Here is a 25,215-nt window from a genome sequence, read left to right as displayed (position 1 = left end):
TGCAGCTGCATTAATATAACTGCAACTGAATTAACTTAATTAGCTTGGTTTCCTTCTAATAGAATGCTGGAATTTGACGACAGAGATAAGAAATGTAATTTGGGGCAATTGGAAGGGAGAACTGTTTGGGATTTTAGAGCACTGGAGGAGACTGGGGGTGAGCTGGGTGGTGCTACAGCAGCAACTCTGGGCTCGACAACCCTGGGTCTTCAACCTCTCTGTGCAACTATACAATGGGGGTAATAATCACTCTGGATTCAGAGGATTGAGTGAAGATTAAATGAGTTTCTATTTGTGAAATGATTAGAAATGCTTGGAACATAGTTTCTATTTGACAACTTTTGACCTACAAAAATGCAATTTCATGGGTTCAACCTAAATAAATGCATGATTGTTGTTCTTATTTACTAAAGTACAGGTGATCAGGGAAGGGCACTAGAAGACATGTGGTCAGGAAAGACAAAATGGGCAATTTTACCCAGGATTGAGTCTGCTGAAGGTCTACTATGAGGCATTATTTTAAAACCTCCTGCATTATTAGAAACATTTTTCCAAAGAGGTACAATGGAGGACAAACAGTAGAGAGATAGGGAGACCTTGACTCATATTGCCGCTGCCTCCATCACTAGCTAGGAGCTATGTTTGGAAGTGACTGACATTCCTTGTTACTCATGTGTTTTGTCAGTAAACTTGAGATCTGAAGATGCACCCAGAGGATTGCTTAGAGGGATAAGTAATACATAAACTACTGGAACAGCATCAGGCAAACAGTGGGCCCTGACCCAGGCTTGCTCCTTTCCTCTCCCCTGCCCACCTTCATCGATGTGAGCCATGGCCTCTCACCTTTGCGATAGTCATCCTGTCCCTGTTGGTGATGCGGGGGGATGTGGCACACTGGGTGAGGGTGTGGTAACTGGGATTGGTGAAGTAATGGCTGTTAGCATTTCCACCATTGCTGTGAGGAAGGGTTTCTGCAAGAAGAGACGGAAATGGTAAAGATGGCAGGTGCGCCTACCTCTGTGTGGAAAAAAGGGAAGCAAGAGTAACAAGGACAAATGTTTGGACTACTCCACATCACATGCAGGGCGGACTCTCCTCCTGCCCAGCATACTCAGCAGGCCTTCCAGAAGCGGCAGGCATCTGTCTGCCTGCCTGCCTGCCTCCTGGAAGAGTATGGAAGTACCCACAGCCAAGTGCCCTTTGCTGTGGGGCCTGTACAAGCTGGGAAGGTATTGCTTGAAAGCTGCTTCTGCTATAACTTCGCTCTTTTTTTAAACCCTGGCATTCTTGCCACAATATTCTGCACTAGAAATGTACTTCTAAGTTAATCAGCTGCTTTATGTATCCCCCATCGGTTTTAAAAATCTGTAACCCACCTGAAATCCCTCAGTAATTGCCCAAACAGTAATAAATATTTTAAGTTTCCAAATTTCAGTTTACTGCTTTAGACAATTGAGCATGTCATTTAAAAATTTACTTTTATGGGCACTTGTGATAGAAAGGAAGATTCAGAAGACTTTTCTTAAAGAACAGCCTTGATTCTAATACCAAAAACCAAATACTGTTCAGGTATTTGCTAATACCAAAAAACTGTTTCCTAGATAAATTGTTTGCAGTGCAGTTAATGATCCGTGGGGGCCCAGAAACAGGCCCAGGTAAGACACCGTGGAGAGAACTCACAGCCAGAGACAGAAGGCCTGACCCTCAACCCTGCCCTGCCTCGTGACCTTGGTAAAGTAAGGCCATAATGTTCACCTCCCTTGCCTGTCTGCCATGTGACAGAGCCTGGGACTGGGGGTGCAGCCACGCCCCTTCCAGGCTGAAATCCCTAAAGTCAAAACAACCACATAACGGACCCAATTTTAACACCCTCACACAAGACAACAGTGACGATTTTACTAGTGCTGAAACCCATCTCTCACAATGTATCTTTAAACGTAACATTTCTCAGGGCTAATGGGCAGTAACAGTGGACAGGATAGCCAAGCACCCAGTGTCAAAGAGTCAGCATGAAACCTGACTTTCCAAGGAGTCCAATCCCTCTAGGGCCTCCAGCCTTACCGGCAATGGCATAGTCTGCGTTCATGACCCTCATAGCAGGGGTGTAGGTAACGGCCGGCATGCTCGATTCCTTTCCCTTCTGCTTCTGTCTATAAATGATGAACAACGCCAGGAGGAAGAGAACCACCAGGACAAGAATGATGATGCCCGCAATGGCCCCGATCTGGTAGGAATCAGCAGGGAGAGCCGTACTGGTTCTGCTTAAGCTGTTCAGATTTCCAACTATTATAACGCCAGCTAGAAAAAGGAGAGAAAGAGATTTGAATAAGGATGACAAGGTGCCAGATCAACGTTTGATCTCTATGTACAAAAACCTCCCACTGTGCTAATGCCTGGATATTTTCAGTTCATGAAATGTTCATTTGGAAACTTTCAGAAAGAGAGCAGGATGGAGAAAAAAACATTCTTCATTTTCAAATGTCACTGGCTTGTTCACGTCCAGGAAAATGCCTCATTAAGCCTCAAAAAAGAAACAGGATCCTCTGAACCCACAGACTCCACAGTAGGGTGAGGGAGCTTCTCACATATTTCATATTAACTATGTAGACCAGCAATTAATTGGGGGTGGCAATTTATCTAATTTTTATTGTGCTTTACTACATAGTATTAAGCTTATGAAGGGCTAACTCCTAAATATCTCAACTGGCTAACTTAATTTTATGTCTAAACTTAGCATTTTTAAGAGTAAGGTAATTTTCCTTCCAAGCAAGAATAACTCCATTATAAATCTAGTCCAAGACCTGGATCTGCCTTATCCTAATTTGTATACCCGGAGATACTATCCTAAGCAGTGATTTTCCACAACAGGAAACTGTGTCCCAATGATGCCTGATAAAATTATCTTAAAATTTCCCTCATTAAAATTCAAAATTTAATTTTATATCATCTTTCTTGTGTTCCATCAAGTGGGGACACAAAAGATATGGACTGAGAATCAAGAAACCTGCATCTAAACAAACTGGATACAGATATTCTGAAATTTCTTTGAAGTACCCCCATAAAAGTGCTTCAAGCTCAAATGTCCCTGGGACTATATGATTCTAAGTGTTAGACAGCACTCCCTGGAACGGAGCGCCGAGGCCAGTGTAGGGTGACTACAGTGCATCTGTAAGAATCATGTGGTTGTGGAATAAACATCATATTGTTATGACAGTCAAACAACAACCATGGGCATCTAAAAGTTACTTGATGGAAGAAAGTGAAATATGAGTCCTACACAGTCTACAGTTTAAGATGGCTCCAGCTATGTAATACTATGTGAATGTTCTATAGTCTTCACTGCCCATGCATTTATTACTGCCCAGCCCTGCATGCTCTAGGGGCTCTCTGGAGGCCACACTTAGGAGTCATCAGAAGCACTTTCTCAAAGTCCCCATCCACCCCAGAATCAGAAAAGTTCGAGTATGTACATGACAAGTACTCCCAGCTGATTCTAATACATACCAGAGTTAAAAACCATGGGCACAAGTTTCTGAAAAAGTCAAACATACACCCACCGTGTGACCCAATCATTCTACTTCTATGAATTTACCTAAGAGAAATGAAAGCATATGTCCCAAGACTTGCATTATAGTTCATGATAGCTTTATCTGTAATGGTCAAAAACTGCAAATAATAAAATGTCCATCAACAGGGGAATGGGTAAACAAATTATGGTACATCCATGTGATGAATACTACTCAACAGTAGAAAGAATGTAAGTATTGATAGACAAAACAACATGGTTCAATCTCAGTAATTATGTCATCTAAACAAAATCAGATGAAAAAGAGTGCACTATGATTCCATTTATATGAAATTCTAAGAGATGCAAACTAATCTGTAATGTTAGAAAGTAGATCAGTGACTGCCTGGGGGCTTTGGGACAATGAGGGCAGGGAGGGACATGAGGGCACTTTTGGGGATGATGGATGTATTCATTATCTTTATTATGGGGATGGTTTCATGGGTGTGTTAATATTATTTTATCAAGTTGTGTACTTTGTGCTGTTGTACATATGTGCTAATATATGTGTGTGTGTATATATATATATGAAAGCTGTATATATGAATTGCTTTCTGTAGGTTATAACTTAATAAAGCTGGAAAAAATTATAGGCACAGTGGAAAGTCCAAGAGCTTTGGAGTCAGACAAATGTGGCATCGAAGCCCTGACATATTCTGCATATTAGCTATGTGACCTTGGGCAAATAACTCAACCTCTCTGAGCTTTAGTTTCCTCATCTGTAGGACAGTGACAATAAGGCATCCATTTGGCAACTAAATGAATGATGCATTGCACACTCATGATGAGGATTACAGCAGATGACATATGTGAAAATACTTAATGTTAGCTGGTACACTGTCACACAATACAAGGTAGTGATTGTTTACTAGTATCCTTACCTTGATCGCATCGTGCCCCTTTCCATCCTGGGCTGCAGTAACAGGTCCCAGTGATGTGGTCACATGTGGAGTTGTTCAGACAGTCACATATCTGGCGACAGCCATAGCCATATGTTCCCGCAGGGCACTCTGGGAAGAAGATCAAAGTTCACTGTAGCTCTCCAGCCTTGGGAATCCGGGCCGAGGCTGTTGCTTACTATTTGATCCAGTGTGTCTGGAGGCCATCCCTTCCAGGGGATTACTGTTTAGGCAGACTTGTGCCACCTGGGATGTCCTAGAGACGGCCAGCATTCCCCAAACCATGGTGGGACTCACAGGCCAGGTGGCACAAGGCCAGAGACTGAGCCCCTCATCATAGCTCCTGATGCTTTCAGCTTCCATGTACCCACCTCTTTGATGGGTATGTAGAGACTCTGTAGAACCCCAGTGGAATTGATGAAGATTGTTACCAAGGGCAATTTGAGATGACCCCAGCAAGCAAAACTGTGTGAGGGGAGGGGACTAGACTGGGAAGTATAAGGTGGAGATGCTTCCTTGAGAATGCATGTTTTTCTGTAGGGTCAGGAATCCTTCTAAAGGCATATTCTGACTTGGATTGGCTGGGAACAGGAGAAGAGGGAGGGGAACAAATTTTGTGAATTTTCTAGGTGAACTTCATTTACCACAAAATGGCTCAAAATTTGGATTTTCAGGTTGAAGCCTGAGAGACTAAAATAGTGGGATTTTTATGATAAAGTCTTAATAAAAGTTGGGCATGAATTTCAAAGAATAGCCTAGGCATGTTAAATCAAATATTCATGACAAAATACTGATGTTTTTTGCAAAGTGAGCAGCAGGGGGCAATGTGCTAGTATTATCAGAGTGCTCTGTTACACACAAGGTTTCTGTTTACAAATGAACATTGCAGAGATCTCCAAAAATAGGGACATTTTAATTTGGTGTTCAGAGTGCTCACAGATGCACTTAGGCTTTTATTTAATAAGAACATAACCAGTCTGGCATTCAAGAGAAAGTCAGTTTAGAGCCTATTCTGGCTTTGATGCATATGTGTATGTGCACATACATTTGGATGTAAACACAGAATACTTTCATACACAAAATGGGATGCAGGCAACTGTGTCACTTAGCAGCTATTTCATGATTTAATGAACTCACAGTACAAAACTAACATCGGGCTACCTCCATGCAGACTGATTCCTGGATATCACTCTTGTATATTTACCAGACGGGAGGATATGCAAAAATATTCCAGGGTTTAGCACATAAGATTGAGATAACCTGGCTGTCCAAGGGGGCTGTGAGGTGTGGGTGGGGTGGAGGGAGAAGGATGCTTTATGGCCAGAGTTCTGCTATGCTGATTGCTTTCCAGGCCCCATTGCTCCCACAGCCAAATAATCTTTGCTGTAATCTTTCCCAAGGGCACACCCCCCAGGAAGAAGGAAATGCCCTGCATCTTTCCTGCCATTTATGATAAGAGAGTGGGCCCCACACAGCTCTCAGACCTTTATTTATTCATTTGAATCTTGAATGAGAATCACAGAGGAAAGGAACGATAAACTACCTGGAAATACTCAGTCTAAGACTAATGTTCTAACCCTGTGAGCAGATGCATAACTGTTGGCCTGGGAATGGAAAAACAAGGATGAGTAATTCCAACAGAGCATATGCTCTCTGAGTGGGATTTTCACAACTAAAAAATGTAAGGCAATATACTGTCTTGAAGGTTGTTGAGACTAAGGTGAGGAGTTGTTAGTGGAAATAGATAAAAGTGCTGTCTGGGGAAGGCTGACAAATGGGGGGCAGTGTGTGTGTGGACCTGTTCCCTTGCCAGTGGTGGGGCTGGCCCCGCCCACCAAGGGTGCACCCTTCCGCAAGAGCCCCAGGCCTCTGCCATGAAGAAAGCTTGACTGGCTTTCTTAAAGCTGAATGGCAGTGTTCCAAAAATAAGCAGGAGAGGAAGAGAGAGCCAGGATGAACAAATGGAAAACCTGAATTCTGTCTTCATCCCTGTGGCCACACGCCCTCCACCCAGAGCACTGAGGAGTTACTCAGAAGAGTTTCAAGGGAAAAGACAGCCAGCAAGAATCCCAAGGTGGCCTCGTCTTTGGGAGGGGAAGTCAAGTGTGCTGATAAGTGACTGGCTATCAACTCACACTAAAAAGTTGTGGCTTCTGCCATAATATTTTCTGGCGTATTGGAAAACTGGTTCCAGGGGGAAACACCACCCAGAGGTGTCACGCTGTCACACTCACTCTGTTCACAATGCTTGCCCATGAACCCCGTGCGGCAGGTACACTGCCCGGAGATGTGGTCGCAGTCAGCTCCGTTCTGACACTGGCATATCAGCGCACAGTCTTTTCCATAAAACCCCAAAGGACATCCTGTGCAAGAAGGAAGGACACCGGAGTCAAGAGCCCGCTGAGCAGAAACATGGCTCATGCCTCCTGCAGGTTTGCATTTAAACCTGAAGGACTCTGAGCCATTGGAGAGTGAGTTAAAATGCTGAGGCACATCCCAGCTTGTCACAAAGGCTTCTGAAGTCTCAAAGATGGGGCTCTTGCAAGGAGGTGTAATTCGTGAGCAGGAGACAGAAGAGTTCCATGCCTGGCAGGTTAGCCATGAACGGAACAAGACTTATGTCTTCTAACGAAGCATCCCATTAATCCCACAGAAGCATGGGGGCATTGCCTTTCATTCTTTCACTCAGATTGCTAGACTCCTGGACTCAAATTCCATGGGCTGAAATGAATACTTTAGATTAAAATTACCTGTATGCTTTTACCTATAGTACAGAATGCTTCCAAGTCTGCTACTAGCTCTGTCCACTGTATCTGTTACTAACTGAGATAATATTATCTCCTTCACTGAAGTTATGTGGGAAATGCTGAACTTAAAAAAAAAATCCTGCACTTCATAGGTGCTTTGTGAAAAAGCAATAAGGCTTTGCACTGCTACACAATTTTCAAGACCCAGACCACTGGAGCCCTTGCGCTGAGGACATGCATAGGCCCTACTGGCTATTGTGGGCCAGCAGCTGCCCTGCAAGCGTGTTTGAAGAGGCAATGGGGGAGGTTGTCACAAGTATTTTCACCAAGATTGTATCTATGGAAAGATTTCTGATTTCCTTAGAGAAAAGTACTTATAAGTTATTATTTATAATTCTAAATTAAGGCCTGCTTCAATAAGGATTTTTAAAGTGGGATCTGTACAATGCAATAGATGAACTTAGGTAACAGTAAAACAGGTATTATCTGGAAGTCTGGAGCCAGACCTCATTGCATTTGTGCTGTGGCCCTGCCCTCCCGCCGTTGGCTGGCCATGTGACTCAGGAAACAAGCGTGTTTCAGAGCTTGGAATGAAAGCTTTGAAACAGGCAGCTTTGATGGCTATTTCCAAGTATCATGTGTGCTTTATTTTCCCCTTTTCTCACAGAGGTTTTAATGAAAGCTCAACTTTCAAGAAATAGAGGCAGAGCCAATGCCAGCATCCAATGATAGTGACCATTGCCAAGCACTTACTTAGCACCTACTCTGTGCCAGATTCTTTTCATGCAGCCTCTCATTGGCTATTTACAGTAGCCTAGAAACACAGGGGTGGACATTCTACCCTATAGATGGGAACTGAGCCCCAGATGTCCTGAGTCACATGGCCAGCCAACGGCGGGAGGGCAGGGCCACAGCACAAATGCAATGAGGTCTGGCTCCAGACTTCCAGATAATACCTGTTTTACTGTTACCTAAGTTCATCTATTGCATTGTACAGATCCCACTTTAAAAATCCTTATTGAAGCAGGCCTTAATTTAGAATTATAAATAATAACTTATAAGTACTTTTCTCTAAGGAGATCAGAAATCTTTCCATAGATACAATCTTGGTGAAAATACTTGTGACAACCTCCCCCATTGCCTCTTCAAATCATGGCTCATGGTCTACATGCATTTCTAGAAGGTTCCAAAAGAGCTATTCTGTAATTATGTTCTCTAATTAGTATTAACAAGAATTGCCTAATTTCTGAGCCACCTTTCCTCCTCAGTGCATTTCTGTGATTTAAAATTATGTGTTAATATTAATGATAACTGTAACACATGCTTTCTCGTCTTGTCTCCATTATTCAATTAAGGCAAGAGGGCAGAGAACAGTCTTTTCTTCCCCAACAGTGCCAGGCTTTGGAGTACTTTGCACTTTATACCCCGTGATGCTAAAAAACCTCACAGAAGAAAAAATGGTTGGTATATTGTGGGATATGTAACAGAAAAAAGAACTAGTGGTTCTGAAAGCATGGGTCCAGACTTGCATCACCACCTGGAAAAGTTGTTAGAAATGTGAATTCTCAGGTCCCACCCCAGTCCTACTGAATCAGATGCTCTGGGAGTGGGGCCAGCAGTCTGTTTATGGAGCCACCCGGGTGAACTCAAGCTCCTTCAAGTTTGAGAACCGGGAAACTCAATCTTCTCCAAGAGCAGACATTAAGTCAGGCGGTGAGGCTTGTCTGCACTACCTTCCTAATCGCTGGCACGTATCCCACCCTTTGTTTTGGGCTGCTAGAATTTGATGCATATAAACAGGATCCGATTAAAGGGGAGCAGAGAAGGACGCTGCGCACCGACACCTTCAGCACTGCTCTACCTCCGCGTCCTGAGGTGACACAGACACAGAGCGATCGCAACACGCAGCTCTCAGCCACCTAGAGACACTTCCGTGTCTAGAGGTCCCTGGGTAGCTGAAACACACCAGCGCGGGCAGGACGCCTCGGCGCCGCATCCCGCGTGTGCCCTGCCCCGGCGGCTGCGTGCTCCCTGGGTGCGGGTCCTTGGCGAGCCTCAGGAGGCTGGTCACTTACTCTGGGTGCAGTAGAGTCCTGTCCAGCCGGGAGCGCACTTACACTCCCCGTCGTAGGCGCTGCAGAAGGCCCCGTTGTGACAGCTGCACGTGTGGATGCAGTTGGGGCCCCAGTGGGCGGGTGGACAGGCTGCAACCACAACACACACGGGAGCCCCGTTAGAGCTCTGAGGCCAGCCCCCAACACAGAGAACGCCACCCGCCCTTCCACACCTCGGGGCGCGTGGTGCGTTACCAGTGCGCAAAGGGATGAAGTCTGACTAAACCGGACGGCGATGCTGCCTGCAGCAGCCATCCTTCCTGACGTCCTCACTCCCAGACAGCAGAGAGAGGCAGGCAGAACAGAAACCATCTCAGGGATACAGACTGAGTTCTTTAATAAACCCTTGTGTAGCACCTACATGCCCAGCACCGTTACAGGCACAGGGGAGATAGCAGAGGACAAGGCCCAGAGCACCCAGAACGCTTACATTTTAGTAGGGGAGGCAGGTGAAGTCAACTACCAACCAACCAGCCAACCGAAGAAACGATGGCAGGAAGTACCGTGAGAAAAAATGAAACAGGGTAAAGGGGGACGAGAATGGGGAGAGCTGGTCCTCTAGGGAAGGCCTCCGAAGAGAGGGCGCTTGAGCAGAGGCGAGCTGGGCAAAATGACACGACTCAGGAGGAGTAAAGGGGCCAAGGTTGTATAATTTATCTCTGTGATCTCTAAACCCTGCATTTGTCCTCTCATCCAGAGCTGTCACTAGAGGCTTGTTTTAAATGTCTCCCAAACGTATGTGAGACTTGGTTTACTCATAAAACCTCTTAATTGGAAGCAGAAAATAGTAAAACTGGCTCACTGAAGAACAATCAGAACCTCAGATAAAGGATCTGTGAAATAAGGTAAGATTACGGGATGACATGATTTGATTTACAAAAACAAAAAAACAACTTTTTATTTATACCAATGCTCCAAGTACATGTGTCTGCTAGAAGGAGGATTATCTATATGAGAAGACACATGTTAGTTGAATGTATTGAGGTAATCATTTCACAACATATGTAAATCAAACCATCACACTGTATACTTTGAACTTACACAGTGATGTATGTCAATTATTTCTCAATAAACTGGGGGAAAAAAGGAGGACCACTATAATTTCTATACGTTTACCTAGGAGGGAATATGGCCCAATAAAGATAATAAATCTGATGTAATTTGTTAAATGAAACAAAATTATTCCATAATTCTGTGTACCATTATTGCCCAACAGCCTGGGAAAAATAATAGCCAATACTTGAGGTCTGTAATGAACCTTAGAATGGATTTATTGAGTATAATACCCTCATCTTACAGTTGAAGAGTCATTGAAAGGTGCATAAACAAAATGCTACTTATTTAGGTTCTTTCTAAAACATGATTTGGATTGAATATAGGACCACTGAGTGGAGCTCTTAATGGGGAAAAAAACCTTTTAAAAATAGAAATACTGTATTTTAAAATTATTCATGTAGTCTTTCTTGATCATGTGAACACTCAAACTTCAATGCTAAAGAATTTTAAAATAACAAATAAATGCTTGATCAGTTTTCTCAAACAAGACTTACGCTGAGAGCAGTCACTGCCGATCCAGCCTGGGAAACACTGACAGGATCTGTCAATGGGGTTACAGGTTCCGTTGTTGGTACAGGTACAAATTCCTGCACAGTTTTTCCCAAATCTGCCACTGGGACACACTGTGAATAAGTTATAGGTCAGAAACTCACAGTTACATCTAATCTCATAGAACTCTAGGCTCCTGGGATAAGAAACGACTTGAACAGCCATCAACCCAGCTGCCTAGTTAGCTTCCTGCACTCAACAGCATCCCTCATCTTGAATGGGCTCATTTTTACCAACACATGAAGCCAAAAACCCTCATTAAGGCAACACAGGCCAGGAGACATCATCACATTTCTAGAAATCCGACTTCATGGCTTCTTGCTCAGGCAGTCAAAATCCTTCCTCATATTGAGTTTTTCATGGGAGGCTGTTTCCAATTAAAACTGAAGAGCAGTGCAGCTCAGAGCCTGAAGAAATGCTGCTGGAGTGGCATCCGGCTTTTCCAAAGCTCAGTCCTATTTAGAGCTGCTGCAGACACAGCGTACCAGAAGGTGCTGATGGTTGAACCCCTGCCCTTCGGGAAGCCCACGAGGGGAGCCTGAGGACAGACTCCTCAGGGCTCGCTCCTCACCACAGCTCTCGCTGAAACTGTGTGCACCTTACCTTCATTGCAGAGGGCGCCTGTGAAGCCGGGCAGGCAGTCGCACAGGCCTGTGATGTGGTGGCAGGGCCCGCTGCTGTGCACACACTGGGGGCATGTCTGGCTGCAACGATGCCCATAAAAACCAGGGGAGCAAACTGCAAAAAGAATTGAAATTGACATTTACCTTTGCCTGAGATGTGTTTCATATTCCACATCAGGAGCTAGTGCAAGTTTTGGGTAAAAATAAAATTTTTAATGATACCGAGAATCTTTCAAGTATCAAACAACTACCACCAAAAGAGCAAGATTACTTTTTAATAATGAAAAAGAGCCACTAAACTCTGAATTACTTGAGGGCAGCAAATGTCTTTATTTTCCCATTTATGGCCCCAACTAGGTCGAGGCTTGGCATGGAGAGGAGCTTGAAGAATTTTTGTTGAACAAAAAAATGAAGGAGAAATTAAACTCTAAACTCTAACAAGGCCTATATAAATAATCTCTATCCATGGGTTGATCCTTTATTCTTTAAGAGTCATTACTGGCAATCAATAGATCTACAACAGTCAGAATCAAAAGATTCATCCTCCTCACCAAGGTCCAGGTTAATAACTGTGATTAAAAAGTGAATAAGCATCTTTCAGAATTTCATCAAAAAAAAAAAAATAAGGGCGAAATGTGGGATCCACATATAAATCAAGTATAAAAATCAAATGAATAATCATATCTGACTTGATTGTTTATAGTTCATGATGTGTGATCAAAACCAAAAGTTTCTGTGAATGTGACTGCCCTTGCACTGTTCACGATGTAAGAACTTATTCACTACGTAAGAACTTGTTCACCATGTAAGAACTTGTTCATTATGCTTCAGAAGATTGGAGACTGTTGAGAATTAGGCTTGGGGTTGATTAATGATTGTGCATTGAGTCCCCTATACAGAATTTTATTGTTGTTAACAACCATTTGATCAATAAATATGAGAGATGCCCTCTCAAAAAAAAAAAGTGAATAAGCAAAATGCTATGTAATTAGATTGTTCTCAAGTTACTATTTGGGTTTAAATATAGGACAACTGCAAAGAGCTCTTAATGAAAAACAAAGTAATTAAAAATTAGAAAAAAGTAATTAAAAAATTAGAAAAACTCATTTTTTAGTTAGTCAAATATTTTTCCTTGATTATGTTTACTAAAAGATTTAGTAAAATTTTAGGCTTCATTTGCTAACTTCAGTAGTCTACTGACTAGTGTCAATAGCCCCCATTTTGAACTCTGCAATTCTATTTTCCCCATAGCACTGACTTTTAAAGTCTACTAGCAGGACATACAATTTGTCGCAGGTTTGGATGATGTTGACTCCTGGTAATTGAGGTAAGGCCAATGCCAAAATTGCTGAACAAAATATTTATAGGTCAATGGATTTCTGGGACACCATTTGCAAGATTAAAGGCAGGATCAAGAAACATATCCTGATGATGCCAGTGAAGTTATTACTGAGAAGAAATGGCTAAAGCCCCATCTGTTAGGTTGGTCCTGAAGGTTGGAAAGAATAAAGCTCCTGGGGAAGCACTGCCCAGGGCAGTTCTGCAAAGGACAGGGTGACCTATCACACTCTCCTCTATCCTCAACCGCAATGGAACATCACAGTGACCTGAGGGCTGGGCCTCCGAGGATGGGTCTGCACATGGAGCCCCAAGAAGGGAAGATGGAAATTACCGCCGAAGGAGCCACTTACTTCTCTGACAAGTAGTGCCTCGGAAGCCAGGCGCACACTCGCAGATGCCATCGTCAGGGGAGCATGAAGCCCCATTTTTACAGTAGCAGGGCAGGGAGCAGTTGGGTCCCCAGCGTCCCTCAGCGCACACACTGTCACAGTGGATACCTGAAACAATGCACAGGGACAAAGCCAAGTGAGAGGCAGTGTGGGCGGGCGCCTGGGGGCCTAAGCCAGAGGCTTGGACTAAGGTCACAGTATCAGGGCTGAGTTATCCCAGGCAACAGTGAGCAGGGATGATAGAAGGCTTAAAACCCATTTATACACATCAATACACCATCATACATTGTGTGGTTGTGTATGTGTCAACACAACATTAAAATAATCCCAGAACTATTTTCCATAGAGCCACCAAGGAGAGGGATAAAACACCTTTGTGATAATGCTTTTTCTTCTTCAGGAAGAAGAAGCAAAGAGGAAATGCAAAGACTCTGTCTATTATAGCCAAAATTTATCAAATATATTGTATCATTTAGCCCTCAGATGACTTCCTCCCTTCCCTCACTCTTTCTTTTTACAGAGCAATGGACAAAGTGTAAAAAGATAAGTACATGGTGGTTAAATTATTTTACATAAAGAAAACTCTCTCCCTGGGGCAAACAAACACAATCTTAAAATAGTTTGATGATACGTTGTGCAGGACAGAAATATACACTAATTTCTGCCACCAACTCCTCTTTAACAATTTAATCTGACATTGGGCAGGTAGATATAGGCAGAATATCACAATTGACATTATTTATAGCTGTTGTCGAAGCTACGGATTATTAGGAAACTATACGTAGGTGTTTTAACTCTCATCCTGGGAACAGGAACTTCAGTCACAGAATGAACAAATGCCTAATGGAAACATAAGGGGAAAGCAAAGTTGCAAAAATGAAAATAAAACCAGGTTTTATTTTGATGTAGGCAGAAGTCTCTTTTGCAAGTTGGTATTTAGCATTCAACAGGAGCTTCTTTCTTGTAAGTCAGAATTCCTCCAACTCTAAGAAATGCTCTGCATTGAGAGGCAAGAGTAAGTAAGGGGTTGAAAGTAAGAATGAGCTATAATTAGGAGTGAACTGACAGCTGCTGGCCATAGACCAAGTGAAAACATGGTAGGAACCAGCATGCACACACTCGAGGAGGCCAGAACACTAACAGGGCCCGGCACCAAACAAGCTGAGAAGGCCATGTTTTTGTATTACGGTTTTTGCTTCTAAATTGGTTAGAAGTTAGCGTGGCCCGAACCTTAAAACAGAAGTAGCCCCAAACCAAACTGTGAACATTGCTAATTGGTACACAGCCATTTCTACCGAACCATAACTCCGCATTTGACTGTTCTGTTTTTACCTTCCTGAAAGTCTCCCACATGGTAAAGTCTGTTAAGTAGGCATGAAAGCCCACAGACCTCACTGTGCCTCGCTTGAACCAACAATAGACTATTATTTTAGCTTGGACTGTGAGCTGAAGAAAGATCAGTTCTGTCCCAAGTTGACTGTGGTTAAAGTGTCCCCCATAGATTAAAATATGAAATTTTGGCTTACTATGATTTTTTTGTGACTTCAGAAATGTACAAACTTTCTTTCAAATCTGCTTTGAAAAGCTGAGATGGAATTGCAAACTCTATGTTCCCCAAATTCACCAGCAACAGAGTCTTATCTGTTGCTTTGACTCAGCATCAGATGTATTGAGGAGGAACCCACTTGGAAAGGAGGCTGCAAACCTAAACTGTTCTGTGAATATGAAGGAAGGACCAACAAAGATAACCTGCTACAGGCTTCACCCTCTATTCAAATTCAGGTCCTGTGCTCTGACTGTGAGCCAGGACTCCTGTTTAACCACAGCTAAAATGGGGGTGCCTTTTTCATAGAGAACCAGGCAACTCCTGGCCTTTTGGTCTGGAGCCATGCAGACAAACCCCAGTTAGGATTCTGGAGAAGCAGAAGCTGAGTCATTAGGTGGTTCATCTGAAAATCATCCTGAAAATTAATCGTGATTTTTGTTACTTTTTCTGTGGGGTAGGAGTTTGGGGAAGGGGGAGATTTAGCTACTTACGGTGATTCAATTTATCAGCTACTTGCCAAGTCTTTCCTTCACCTTAAGTAAATGCAGTTAAGATGGAATGGAGTACAGTTCAGGTCAAAAAGTATATGCTTCCTTTTTACATCATTGATGATCATAATTTATGTATGACTTACACATCCTCAATCAGAGCATGTTAAGAAAAATGACTCTAGGGCAGATCGGCAAACCTGAATAAAGTGACCAGTTATTTCATACCTGATTCCTCTTCCTAACAGGCTTCTCTAGCAGTTAACATAACCATCAGTCACGATCAACTTCACCAAGGTAGTTTTCATGTAAGTAACAAGGCCCACAGTATAGCAAGAGATCCCTTACAAAGATAAGCTTGTTTCATATGATTTACCTATCATTTTAATTCCAGAGAATCACATGGTATTCTAGAGACCATCTATCAAATCATCTGTCTCCAATTATGTAAGCATATTTCCAGAGAACGAAGCTTACTTGTAAATAACTTTTTCTATAGGACTGCAAAGTCTTTCCTTGGAAAGTAAATTATGACAATTAAATTACCGACTTCCCCTAAAAATTCAATCCATTTCTTTTTTCTCTATCATCAGTAAAAATCAGCCATCATTTTGCAGATATTGATGCCTAATCTATTTGAAGGCAAATGTAAATTATGTCTCAGTCAGGGGGCAACTCAGGGGAAAGTGGGAAGCTGTCTTTATTCTTCTTACTGCATCATTTTCTCTTATTTCTGCTTCTCGCTTCAGACCTCATGCTCTCCTGTTATCTTTCCCTTCATCTATAGTCAGGAAAGGATAGGATAAATTTATTGATGCTGAAATATTATCTTTTCCAGAGAATGTTACTATTTTAAGAGTATATACATGTTAAGAGCTTAAAAAATAAATCTCTAATTGTGGAATTTCAGGTAGTGGGGCTCAGAGTGGGTACTGGGGTAAGTGCTTCACTAGGTCACACTAGGTATATGGCTACTGATGTGACCTCTATGTAAGGCTAACCCTACAGTGAAACTTTTTGCAAGAGAGGGATTTGTAAGTTTGCTTTAACCATTTTTTTTGGTTGTGTGTTTGTATGTATGTGTGTGCATTTTATTTGTGAATTAGTTCCACTGATCTCATCCTAGTCTTTGCAAACTTTGCTAGATACTACAAGACTTCTTTTTGTTCCCTAGTTTGTCAAATACAGAAAAGTGAATTCAACTCAATAAGCACTCAAGGGGTCCGGTGGCTGCTGGCCTGCTGGTGAGAGGTTCTCTAAGAAAAACTCCAACTCTGGAGTGATACAGGCATACCCAACTCTGTATTGGGATCACAGTGAGGGAAGGAGTAGTTTACAAAGGTTTAGGAAGGTTCCAAGCTAACAGAACAGGGGGTGTAAGGCTTAGAAGCCCAATGAAGTATGTGTCTATGCTTCAGGAATCCTAAATTGGGGACGGCTGAGATTGGGGCTGGGAAGCGCAGGAGAGGTGTCTGGGCAGCCAGGTGGTGGCCACATCGGGAGGAGCCTCCTTGCTGGGGTGTGGGAGCTTCCTCCTGCTGTTAACAGGGACCAAATGCATGATTAAACAGGAGACACACATAATTAAATTGGTATTTGGTAGGAGGGCGGAGATGCTTTGAAAATGATGAATCTGAAAGAAAGAAGACTTGCCAGGTGGCTGTTTTGGGTTATCCAGGTAAAAAATGATAGAAATGACAAGGTCTTAAGCTAAATCAATGGCAGGTGGGATGCAGGGAAAGATGAATTCCAGAGAAACGCAGGGGAGAATGCAGATGAAAGATCCTATTCCCACCCTACACTCCACCCAGTGTAACTAATGAATTCTGGCAGCACCACGAAGGAGAGGCAGGGCCTGATTTTGTTCACAACAATGCTTAGTGCATGGAGGGTGTTAAATATTAGTTGAATGAATCAATAAGCATGTTCCCTCTTTCTAACACGACACTCAGGACCATTTTCCAACTGGATGGAGCAACCATATCATTCTTTCCTTCCCTGAAGAAGTGATGAGAAGTACACTCAAGCCAGGAAACCCAATATATTTACACTTTGTATACCAGCTAAGAGGTTGAAAATGTCTGCCTTGCTTATTTTTGAGATGATATATTGTAAGGAGCTCAGGTCTGTGCTTTTTAATGTTAGCCTATTAGATTATAAAGCAACAGAAAAATTATGAGACATCCCAAAGAAACTCTTTCGGAATGTTCACCAAAGAACAGCTAAAGGCTTTAATAGGCATTCCTTCAGGAAAGAACCCCGTGAAATATTTGGAAGGGACAAAATGGAAAGGGGTTATCTTTAAATTTGCAGCAATCTCTGGTTCAATGGAAGCATTTTTTCCTGATAAATGTTCTAACGCTGATAAGGAGATCTGTGAGGGAATGTTTTCTGCCAAGACTGGGGACAATGAGCTCCTTGATAGCCTTCACAAGTTGCTAGGCAATGACTGAATGATCGTGATAAACTTCAGCTAAGCAGCTCTAAAGAAACCTTCGTGCATTTACTGCCTGATGCATTATGCCAGTGGCCTCAATGTGAAATCAGCGTTCACTAAGCATTTGTGATTTCATGAATGCGGTAAATAAATCATCTGGGGTGTCATTATTTCCCCCTCTCAGGGATAGAACCCAGACTCCTTGTCTTGATTAATTGTTTATATTCTTTATGCCTATTTTGCGATATTTGGGGCATTAGTGATGGAAGGAAATGATTTTGATTCGATGTCTTGTTTCTGAGCAATAAGCTATTAAACATCTATTAGAGCAAAGAGAGAGATTTGTTAATAATAATTGGGCTTGGTGATTATAGGAGAGAGGAATTACAGTATTTAGTCATACCACTTTCTCTGCTTTTCTAGTCCTCTGGCTGATGAAACTGGCTTATTGTGAGTGTACTGTGTGGTGGACGCCTCTGCCCATACAGCGCCTGCCCTGAGACAACATGAGCTTCTAGCCAGGAGCCAGCCCACTTCATCTCTGTGGGCCCAGAGCCCAGGGCTATGCCTGCATACATCTTGGAAACGCCAACAAACAGCTGTTAAACCAAATCTATTTGGATACTATGAATTTTAAAGATCCATTAAAAAAGGATCTGCTTTATACAGATAACCAAGTTGAAAAAACATCTTGATAACTCATACAACTCAGAGATGTCTGCATGTGCAGATGCAAGACAAAACCACCAGGGAGCATGGCCTGCCTTAGTCTGAACCCAGAAAAAAGCAAACGGAACAGGCTGCTAGACAGACTGGGGGATCCAGGAGCTTTCACTTTTTCTGCAGCCTTTCCTTTGGGAAGGCGAATCCCTCCCTCCACCCTTGCTTCAGGACCCCCATTCTGCTTTTACGTTAACTCCCTCTCCACAAGCCCATGCAGACAGAGAGATGCTGCTGCAAAGGCGCTCTCCACCCCTCAATACCTTAAAGAGTCTGTGAGTCATTTGCACTTGTGGCTGACTAGGAGCATGCATGTCATTAAAACTCACTTGCACGCACATGTCACTGGACAAAGAAAGGTAGGTCTTCCCTTATTATAACATTCAGACATCACTAAATTGCAGGAGAGATTATTCTGAAACTATTGGTACCTGAAATAAAAGTTCACTTACTCAGCTGGCCAAACCTGGTGTGTTTAGGAAAACTTAGAAAGGAGGCCTGTGCTTGTGGAGAGGGGCTGGGAACACTGTAGACCTAGTTCTGCTTGCTGGGAATAGAAGAAAAGCCAGACTCTTCTCTTAAATTTGCTTTCAGATTTTCCTCCCTCCAATACCCATCTTCCTGGCTGGGCTCAGATGAGTGCCCCACCTCTCTTCCTGCTCTCTCTTCCCTCCTTACCAGTGTACCATGCCTCACTAGTCCCTCTTTCCCAAGACTCCTAGAGGTTGATTTGGTGTCCCAATCTCTTTTCTCTCAGTTTAGCATTTAACTTTTTTTTCTGGTATGAATGTATCCCTAAGCCTCCTCCTGTCTTTTGTCACTGGTAACAAGGCTTCTGTCACAGAAATGCCCCAGGGGCCCCCACTTCTCCAGTAAGGAGAGTAGAAAGGCAGAGCAGAGGCCAGTCTACAGACTGGTCCCTGCTACTGCATGGGCCCCAGGGGCAACTTTTGAAATGACAGACAAGACCAGCAAGTAAGGTTGTAAAGGTTGTGCACTGCACAAGAGCCCTTGGTGACAGAGCTAAGTCAGGGCAGAACCCAAGCTCATGATCCATCTGCCAAGAAGTACATCCTGAGGAATTTCCAAACCTTTTCCAAATTTGTAAAGAAGGTGCTTTATAGGCTGTCAATGGCTTCATCCTCCTGCTTATCCACCCTACAGATTGTTATTCAGTAGGTATAAGGTGGGGAACAGGAATATACAAGTTAAAACAGTTCACAGGTGACAGTGATGTTACACAGGGCTAGGAACCAGGATGGAGACGGTGTGTATTTCCTACACAGCTGGAATGAGATCTTAATTAGCTGTCAAGCTCAGAGAAGAGGTGTTCTGGCTGACTGAAGTCAGAGCAGAAGGGAAGAAAAAAGTCAGCATGTTTCTACTGTTTGGGGAAAAGATTTTATAAAGCATATCACTGCACTGCTCTGGACACACACACATATACACACACACCTAATTAGATTTGTTTGACATCTGGAGTTTCAGAGTAATCATTTTGGAAAGTCAGTTTCATTTTATAGTTGTGTGTATGTGTGTGTGTGTGTGTGTGTGTGTGTGTGTGTGTGTGTGTGCAGTGGAGGTGTGGAAGAATGAACACAGGGCACAGCCTATATCATGGATGGTGTTCCAATTTTCCCCCCTTTTTTATTGTACTGTCCCTTTTTTGATAAGGTAGTTGATTGGCTAAAAATATCAATAAAGTTTTACATAATCACATATAATAAAAGTACATGGGTTTTGTTTTGAAAAATGGTACACTTCTTTTGGAAATAGTTTCTGGGATATCAGAGGCAATTTATGTTTTGGTTATACAGTATGGTAGCACATTTTGAAAACTTATTTTATAACTAGGTAAAATGGGACTATCAGTTATAGTGAAAATAGTCACAGTTCCTTTGAGAGAAAAAGACACTCAACCATTAGAAAAGAGGATGAAGTTATGAGGAGTGATAGATGAGCCCATGGCACAATAGCAAGCCCATTCCTCAGTGTATCAGCTTAGCACATGACTCCTCACCTTAGGTATGCCCCTTTCTTTGAAAGAGGGATGACCTCTGGCTCTGAACCCAGAGGCCTGATCAGTCTCTCCCCACAGCATCCTGTTGGTATCTCTACACCACCCTGCTGATTTGGGCAGAGGAAGGGCCTGGGTCCCTATGTTAGATTGCACTGATCTTTCACCAAAGCCTCACTGTTGCCCCCACAATGCTACCTTGTCTGCTGATACTTAACATTTTGCCTATAGTGATGTCAGGGACAGGGAGGAGAAAAGAGAGAATCACTTGCTTCCCTGGGTTTATGTTATTTAGTTGGCCTCACACCTGGTATCTGAATGGAAAGCAAAGCTTCCTTTATATTGAGACAACTTATGAGCTACTTACTGGAAAATTAGGAGTCTATCCAGTGTGGACAATAAAATGGTATTCTCTGTAAATAATACAGAGTCTACTCTTCTTCCCTTTTAGAAAAATAAGCCAATTCTTGGTCCGGCTGTAGGGTGCTTTGGGGAACTTCAGGGGCTTTCTTTTCCTCTCTGTATGGTCGATTACACCAAGGGTTTTTTGTGAGCGTGGGGGATAAGTGCTCTGAAAAAAAAGGTCTCATAGTAGCCTTAAATAGTTACAGCCCAACAGTCCAATAGGAGACCCAAAGAAATTAGACTGGGGGGCCACGAAGCAAAGAGATGATAAGCAACAAGTGATAAAGCAACACAAGACAGCAAAGCTTCTTCCTTGGAGCAGCAGGCCCATCACAGATGGACACAGGATGACAAGATCACATTGTGTGAAAAAGCCACCACATTCCCGCAGGAGCTCCGAAGGTCTGAGGCCAGGCGGGATAATCTGTCTTACCCCATGACCCAGACCGTGGAATGTGGCTAACACATTTTCCGTCTGGCTTCAGGCCAAATCACATCTCAAGCTTTTCTCAAGTATAGTATTCTTCTCTGTCTGACTCTAAATCATCAAAGCAGTAGACATTTGAGCAGAGACTGGTGTGTTCAGAAACACCTCGAATTTTCTCTACACCCCTAAGAGAAAGGGAGATTTGGCGGAGCACAGCCCCAAACAAATGATGTGGCCTCTCTGTTAGGAAAGTTCTGAGTTTGCCTGGGGGTTAAAAACATAATTTGGCTTCACTGCAGTCACTGGGAATTTAGTACTGGTCACTCTATTTGAGAATGTCAAGAACCCAAGGAAAGCAACAAAATCTAGTTTAATCTCTGGTGTGATGTGATTTTAACATTTAGTAACTAAAAGCGAAACAGAAATATAGAAAGGTGAAATTTCATATTGTATGAAGTCAGAGTTATCCCAGCTTTTGCAAGTAAGGAGGAATAGGGAGTTTTGCATCTGTGGGCAACTCCTTTGACAGAAAATAAAGCTCACTGCAGCCTTGGCCTCAAGGTAGCTCCCAGACCCTAGAAATGAAGCACATGGCAGCTTGTCTCAGTTACTCTTCTCAGAAGCCAAAGGAAGCTCTAGACAAATTTCAAAGGACTCAGAGACACCACTGAAGAGGTTACGGATAACATCCTATATTCTAGTACCTGAACACTGACTATTGTTAAATTGGCAATACTATTCCCCATGTTGATCTACACATTCAATCCTCATTAAATTATTACCTTGTTTATTTGCAGGAAATGATATGCTGACACTAAGATTCATATGGAAATTCAAGGGACCTAGGGTGGCCAAAACAATCTTGAAAAAGAAGACAAATTTTGGAGGACTCCCACTTCCCCATTTTAAAACATTCTACAAAGCTACAGTAATCAAAACAGTATGGTACTAACAGGATAGGTGCAATAGAAATAAATGCTCTCACATTTATGGTCAATTGATTTTTGACAAGGGTATCATGACAATACAGTGGGGCAAGAATGGTCTCCTCAACAAATGGTGCAAGGACAACTGTATCGCCACGTTGACAGAATGAAGCTGGACCCTTCCTTCATACCACATATAAAAATGAACTTGAAATGGGTCAAAGACCTAAATATAAAAGCTAAAATATAAAATAATTAGCAGAATGCACTGGCATAAGTCTTTGTGAGCTTGCATTAGACATTGGTTTCTTAGATTTGACCAAAAGCATAAGAAACAAAAGAAAAAAATAGAAAAATGGAACTTCATCAAAATAAAAACTTTTCTGTGGCAAAGGAAACCATTAAGAAAGTGAAAAAAAGCCTCACAAAATGAGAGAAAATATTTATGAATTACATATCTAAAAAGGGATATATAGCTAGAATATATAAAGAAATTTTACAACTTAATTAGAAAAAGTCAATCCAATTAAAAAATGAGCAAAGTATCTGACAGACATGTCTACAAAGAAGATATACAATGGCCAATAAACACATGAAAAGATGCTCAACATCATTACTTATTAGGAGAATGCCAATCAAAACTACAACGAGATAACATTTCACACCCACTAGGAGAGCTATAATCCAAAAGACAGATAATAATGAATTTTGGTGAGGATATGGAAACCTCATACATTGCTGATGGGAAGGTAGAGTGGTTCGGCTGCTTTTAGAAAACAGTGTAGCAATTCTTCAGAGGGTTAAACTGAGAGTTATCACATAACCCAGCAATTCTACTCCTAAGATTATACCAAACATATATACATCTACACAAAAACCTGTATATGAATGTTCACAGCAGCATTTTTCAGAAAAGCCAAAAAGTGGAACTAACCCAAATGTCCATTAACTGATAAATAGGTAAATAATGGCCTGTCCATACAGTGGAATGCTACTTGGCAGTCAAAAGGAATAAAGTATTGATATATGCTCCAAAATGAATGAACCTTGAATAAATATGCTAAGAGAAGGAAGCCAGTCACAAAAACCATGTATTTTATGAATCCATATAATATCTAGAATAGGCAAATCTTTAAGAGACAGAAAGTAGATTAGTGGTTGCTGAGACATGGGATAAGGGAGAGAAGAGAGGTTCATGACATGGGGGTGTGTTTTCTTCCTTCACAACAGTAATAGTATCATACAGTAGCATAATAGTATTATAACTCTTTCCAGGTTCTGGGACCTGATTACACTGTGTGTGTGTGTGAGAAGGAGCTTGATCCATGCACATGTGACACCAAATAATTCTCGAACACCAGCAGGGTGTCCAAGAACTCAATTCAGTTCTGACACTATCTGCCCAGAGACAGCACCAGATTTCCCAGGTTAAGGGTTCCACCCTAAAACACTGCCCTCCAATCCCCACTCCAGACACTGGTTGCAAGGCCCAGGCAGTTCCCTGTGCTTCTGACCTAAGGGCTACAGACTGGAGATTCCCATGACCTCCCCCTTAGTTTTGATTAATTTGCTAGAGCGGCATTCCTGAGTTCTAGCAGACAGAACTCAGGAAAACACTTTTACCAGTTTAATAAAGGATACAAATTAACAGCCAGATGAAGAGATACCTAGGGCAAGGTCCTAAATAAAGGAGCTTCTATCCTCCCGGAGCTTGGGGCCTGACTCGTGGCACGTGGAGGTGTCCTGGTTCCCCAAGCACAGAAGCTTTCTCTGCCAAAGAACCAGGATCCAAGAGAGCAACAAGGTATTCTCAGGGGTTCTTGTGAGGGCTTCATTGCACAGTCATGACTGACTAAATTTTTGCCATTGGCTGATTCAACTTTCAGCCCTGCCCTTGGGTGGGTCCAAAAGTCTCTCATTAACATGGCAAGACACCCATTTCACCTTTAAGACTGCAGTGTTTTCAGGAACTGCAGATGAAGACCAAATATACCTGCAAAGTATACATTTGGTCATATGAATGACCAAATATGTATTTTTTTATGACTCTTTATATCACAGGGGTAAATGAAGAATGACTGCTAATAATTACTAATGGGGTTTCTTCATGGTGTGATGATAATCTTCTAAAATTGGTAGTGGTGATGGTTGTATAATTCTTTGAAAATACTAAAAACCACTGAATCGTATACTTTAAATAGGTGAATTCTATGGTATGTGATTATCTCTCCCATTCTCTCCTCATTATCTATCTATCTATCTATCTATCTATCTATCTATCTATCTATCTATCTATCTATCAGCTTTCTGGTTATCAGCACTAATCACCAAGGTCCTCTCATATAATTCTCAGAAGTCTTCATCCATGCTCAAAATAAGTCTCAGCATAATTATGCCTTCTACCCTAGCACTTTCTGGAAGAAGTCTGTGTGTGGTAGCAGGGAGTTATTAAGAGAGCTGGCTATGCAGTAGGACAGCATTGGTGCAAATCCTTCTCTCATGTTTACTGACTCTGGGAACTTGGACAAGCCATGGAATATCTCTGCCTCAACTTCCTCATCTGTTAAGAGTCAGAAATAATATTTCTTACATCATAAAGTTGTTGGGAGCCTACAGTAAATGCTCAATAAGTATTACTTATTTCTCTAGAGTCTTCTTTGTATGCAATTTTGCTAAATGGTAAGACCATCCTGACTCCGTAATTTCCTGAATGTGACATCTCTGGTATGGAGGCATAAGATTTCCCTCTGTAAGATCCATCTTCCAAAAATATGAATCATCACAAAAGAGGATACTTGGTTTGTTACTACCAGTTTCCTTTTAGAGGACAAGTTGAAAAACTGTTCTGGAAGTAAGCGAAACATCATCAATATGCAAACAGTTCTGTCTTAAATCACCCTTTCTTCTCTAAATATATATACAAATATATTTAAATTCAAATACAACATATACATACATGCACACAC

At 42.2% G+C, this 25,215-nt stretch overlaps 1 protein-coding gene across 1 annotated transcript in view; it reads right to left on the bottom strand.

Moving 5' to 3' along the window:
- Positions 1–25,215, bottom strand: part of MEGF10 (multiple EGF like domains 10) — a 161,088-nt gene that overhangs the window by 8,971 nt on the left and 126,902 nt on the right. Inside the window, exons 14-21 of the mRNA XM_073221906.1 lie at positions 13,245–13,391; positions 11,534–11,668; positions 10,876–11,004; positions 9,287–9,415; positions 6,699–6,827; positions 4,447–4,575; positions 2,062–2,298; positions 844–971 (exon numbers count right to left, since the gene is read on the bottom strand). Of these exons, the coding sequence (XP_073078007.1) occupies positions 844–971; positions 2,062–2,298; positions 4,447–4,575; positions 6,699–6,827; positions 9,287–9,415; positions 10,876–11,004; positions 11,534–11,668; positions 13,245–13,391 (1,163 nt within the window). The remainder of the gene's footprint in view (positions 1–843; positions 972–2,061; positions 2,299–4,446; positions 4,576–6,698; positions 6,828–9,286; positions 9,416–10,875; positions 11,005–11,533; positions 11,669–13,244; positions 13,392–25,215) is intronic.

The sequence above is a fragment of the Manis javanica genome, chromosome 14 (genome assembly GCF_040802235.1).
Source record: "Manis javanica isolate MJ-LG chromosome 14, MJ_LKY, whole genome shotgun sequence".
Lineage (NCBI taxonomy): Eukaryota > Metazoa > Chordata > Mammalia > Pholidota > Manidae > Manis > Manis javanica.
This window is presented reverse-complemented; position numbering and strand designations above follow the sequence as displayed.